A 3,896-nucleotide genomic window follows, 5' to 3' on the forward strand; every position below is an offset into this window, starting at 1 on the left:
GGACACGCCGTGTCCTCAGCAGGTCATGATAAAGACGCATTTAACTGGGGCAAATGAGAAGCAACATGAGAAATTACTGGATCGTTCATGTAACTCCCAGAACCCTCTGTGTGTGACGGTGTGTGAGCGTGTGTGAGCGCAGGGCTGCATGTGTAGAGCGCACACATGTTGCATGTGTGTGCATCTGTGCACATGGGTGAGCGTGTGCAGAGCTACATGTGCGGTGTGTGCACATGTTGCATGTGTGCGCATCTGAATACATGTGTGTGAATGTGTGTGCAGGGCTGTGTGTGCACGTGCGTGTGTGCATCTGAATGTGCATGTGTGTGAGTGTGTGCAGGGCTACATGGGCAGTGTGTGCACAGGTTGCACATGTGTGCATCTGAATGTACACGGGGGGGTGCCTGTGTGCACGGGTGTATGAGCGCGCGTGTGCGCGTGTGTGTGCGTGTGCGTGCGTGTGCGTGCATGTGTGCATTCTCCACGTTCAGGTTCCTTACCCACCTCCACGGACGCGTGTTCACCGTGTCCTTCTCTTCAGTTTGCTGTTTATAAAATGGAAACCCTGCACATGGTCGGAGTGTTCAGTGCAGACGACGCACGGACTTTCTCCGCGTCAGGTTCTCGTGCGCGGCCGAGTCGCAGCGAAGGTGACCCTGGTGTCACGGGCTGGATGCCGTGGTTCGGCGCAGGGGCTCACGGCGGGAGCCTGGCTGCGGTGGCTCCGCGTTCTCAGGACCGACGCCTCGGGTTGTCTGGCTTCTGGGGAAACGCTTCTGTGTCATCGTCCTGGTGCCGCTGCGTGCGACTCGCTGACGCTGGCGGTGGGGCGGGGGGGGCGCTGTGGCTGGAAGCCCCTCTGTGTGGCCGGAAGCCCCTCCGTGTGGCCGGAAGCCCCTCCGTGTGGCCAGAAGCCCCTCCGTGCGGTGGGGGCGCTGTGGCCGGAAGCCCCTCCGTTGAAGGAGCCGGCACGCGTCGCGGGCCTTCGTTCTCATCACATACTCATCACGGATGTTTCCGGATGTTTCCCGTAGGTGAGCTGCCCTCGCAAGGCCCCGTGTTCGTCACAGAGCCCAGCAGCAGCATCGTCCCCATGGGCTTGGGCGGTCAGAAGGTCACCCTCAGCTGCGAAGCCAGAGGCAGCCCTCCACCTCGCTACAGGTACGGCGGGAGCCTCGCAAACTCACGTGAGGGACAGGTGGAGGGCGGTTGTGGATCTGTGTGCTTCGGTGTGTTTGTGCCACCAGGGGGAACGTGCACGACCGCGGCCGGGCGCTGTGCTCAGCAGACCCGAGGCTTAGGCATGGGATCTGGACCAGGCGGTTCCGTTCACTTCACATCAGGTTCTGGGTGAAGAACGTGCGGCGTTTTTTATTGCTTGACGGTGCAGCTCAGTGTGCGGACTGGACTCGCGTGCTGTCCTTGGGAACATCCGCTTTGGGGAGTGAAATCGAGTGTGTCCCAAAGGTCTTTAGAAATCACAGTTTAAACAAAAAGATGCTTCAGCACCTGTCTTTGCTTTACTGTTATGTATAGAAGAATAAAATACGTTCTCAGTGAGATCCTTTTACTTAGTATTGAAGAAACGGCATGTTTGACTTATTAGGATTTTTTGTGGGAAAGCATATATTCTTCAGATTATGTAAATAACGCCTGTTCACTGAAAACCTTCACACATCACAGGAAGGTCTGAGGAAAACAACAAAAGTCTGGAGTCCCATCCCCTTAACGTAACTGTGAGCATTTGGGGGAGGGTGGGGTCACTCGGGTGGCGTGGCTGTTTACGTTACTAAATGACTCGAGACGAACATTTTCACGCTCAGAGGATGAGTTACGTGTAAGTCGCATGTGCCGTCCTCACGGCTACGAGACGTGCCGGAGGCGCTGGGCGCACGTGAGCATCGGCCTCGAAACTCTCGGCAAACCCTTTCCTGTAACCTGCAGACTTCGGCCTTCGTTCATAATAAAATTCTGAGTGTCCAGACTGGTAACGTGGGTCATTGGCGTCTCTGGTCCCTTCAATCCGTGTAAACAGGAGACGCCAACAGCCATGCTCGGTGGGCCCGCCCAGGGCTGGACGGTGGACCTCTGCGCTTTGCACCTGGAGAAACCCAGGTCGGTCTCTGGCAGCAGCCTGTGCACCAGGCCCGGGGTGTGGGTCAGAACCGGTGGGGTGATGGTTTACTCTCTGCCTTTCCTCTCCGTAGACTACGAATACGAAAAGTGTAATAAATGATTAAAATACAAGAAGATGTACCCTATGACCCAGTTTCATTAATCAGACTCAAGCACGTTCAACATGTGGAAATATTTTCTGCTTTGGGAGAAAGATGAACGTACCAACTTGATAGGACTTTATCCCGGAATTTTTTCCAGTATTTTCATAGGACATTCTAACACTTTTTAAAATGCATCCATTCGTTTCTCCCTGAAATCGAAGACGATCCCGTTAGACCTGACAGCAAATATGATGCAGAATCTGACGAATGACTGGCTCGTGTGTGGGCTGTTTTTCTGTTGTCAGCTGGCATTTATCTGCTGAATAATTCGATGATGAATGTGTTCAGCTGCAACATTGTCAAAGGTACAAGATTTCGTCACGCAGGAGGATGTTTCTGAATGAACAGGTTAATTATGTTTGGAAAGTTTTGTCAAACAGCAAGAAGCGTTGAGTTTAGAAATCCAGCCAGCCTCTTGCCGTCGATCTTTCTTGTCTGCCAGGTCTCCGCCGTCATGCCAGAGAGTAAGCATTTAAACGTGCTGATGACATTTACAAAACATTTACGAAGAAATTCTGCCGTTTGCACAGTCCTTACTCTATTTTATTATGTGGCCTGGGATGTTATACATTTAAATTTAAATAAGGTCCTTAACTGACACCAGATGTGTGACTTAAATTGGTAAATCAATTTTAAGTCTGGCAGATGAAGACATTTAACGTGCTGGGTATTAAAATACTTGCTTTGTGGCCAAAGGGAGCCAGCATTTTAATTGTAGCTGCAAGGATTTTCTGCCGTTAAGACTTCCAACCAATATAAAATTTCACTTAAAGGTTTACAGTCCCTAGAAATTGCGACGTTAAAAAAGCACAGCGAACCTCTTTTTACTGTGAAAATATTAGCCTTTCCTATAACAAGCAACATCCCGTTACATGCCGTCGGCATAAGAAACAGGTTGTTCTGGTGAGCAGACGAGGCGTAAAATAATACGGGTTTTAGTTATAACTTTACTCAGACACCACCTTCATTATGGCCTGATTTTTCCCCCCGGCTTTTGACTTTAACAGTCAGCCAGGTAATATTCTGCATTCTTTATAAATGTTCTAAAGGAGATATGCTTGTTTATTCGTGTTTTTACTTGCCTTTAAAAATCACAGGCGAGTGTTATGTGACGACATGGAGGCTATAAAAAAGGTATGCGCTGTTTCTACGTGAGGAGAGAGGCCGTGTTCTTCTAAGATCTGTAAACAGAAGCCGGCCGGCAGGTGGGTGGGTGCGTGGATCCAGGGATCGTCGCCAGGCGGGAAGATTGGGGGATCGCGGGAACCGCAGCCAGTGGGAGCCGAGCACGTCGCTGACGTCCAGACCGTGCCGGGGGCCCGCACGCCCGTGGAAAGCCCAGCCCGGCTTGCGGACGCGGCAGCTGTGGCGCACGGCTCATCGGCCTTCACTCGTCGTCGTTGCTGGTGACGCTGAGGAGGCCCGAGGAAGCGCCGACGCCTCCTCACACGGGAAGGATTTGCCTCGCCTTCCCGCGAGGTTGCGCACGCCCGCCCTCCGCTCACCGACGGACCCCGGAGAGGAGGATCTGGGGTCCCTTCTCCTGTGCCTTTTGTCATCACAGGGACGTCGTATCTGTGCTCGGCGGGCACAGCGTGGCAGGGCCGACGGGGCGCA

The 3,896-nt window shown here is 52.7% G+C and overlaps 1 protein-coding gene across 1 annotated transcript in view; it reads left to right on the forward strand.

Moving 5' to 3' along the window:
• The window catches only part of LOC102897018 (contactin-3), a 78,091-nt gene that overhangs the window by 3,505 nt on the left and 70,690 nt on the right, over positions 1–3,896 (forward strand). The window contains exon 2 of the mRNA XM_015587171.1: positions 1,035–1,161. Within this exon, the coding sequence (XP_015442657.1) occupies positions 1,035–1,161 (127 nt within the window). The remainder of the gene's footprint in view (positions 1–1,034; positions 1,162–3,896) is intronic.

Source organism: Pteropus alecto, unplaced genomic scaffold (genome assembly GCF_000325575.1).
Source record: "Pteropus alecto unplaced genomic scaffold, ASM32557v1 scaffold53, whole genome shotgun sequence".
Classification (NCBI taxonomy): domain Eukaryota; kingdom Metazoa; phylum Chordata; class Mammalia; order Chiroptera; family Pteropodidae; genus Pteropus; species Pteropus alecto.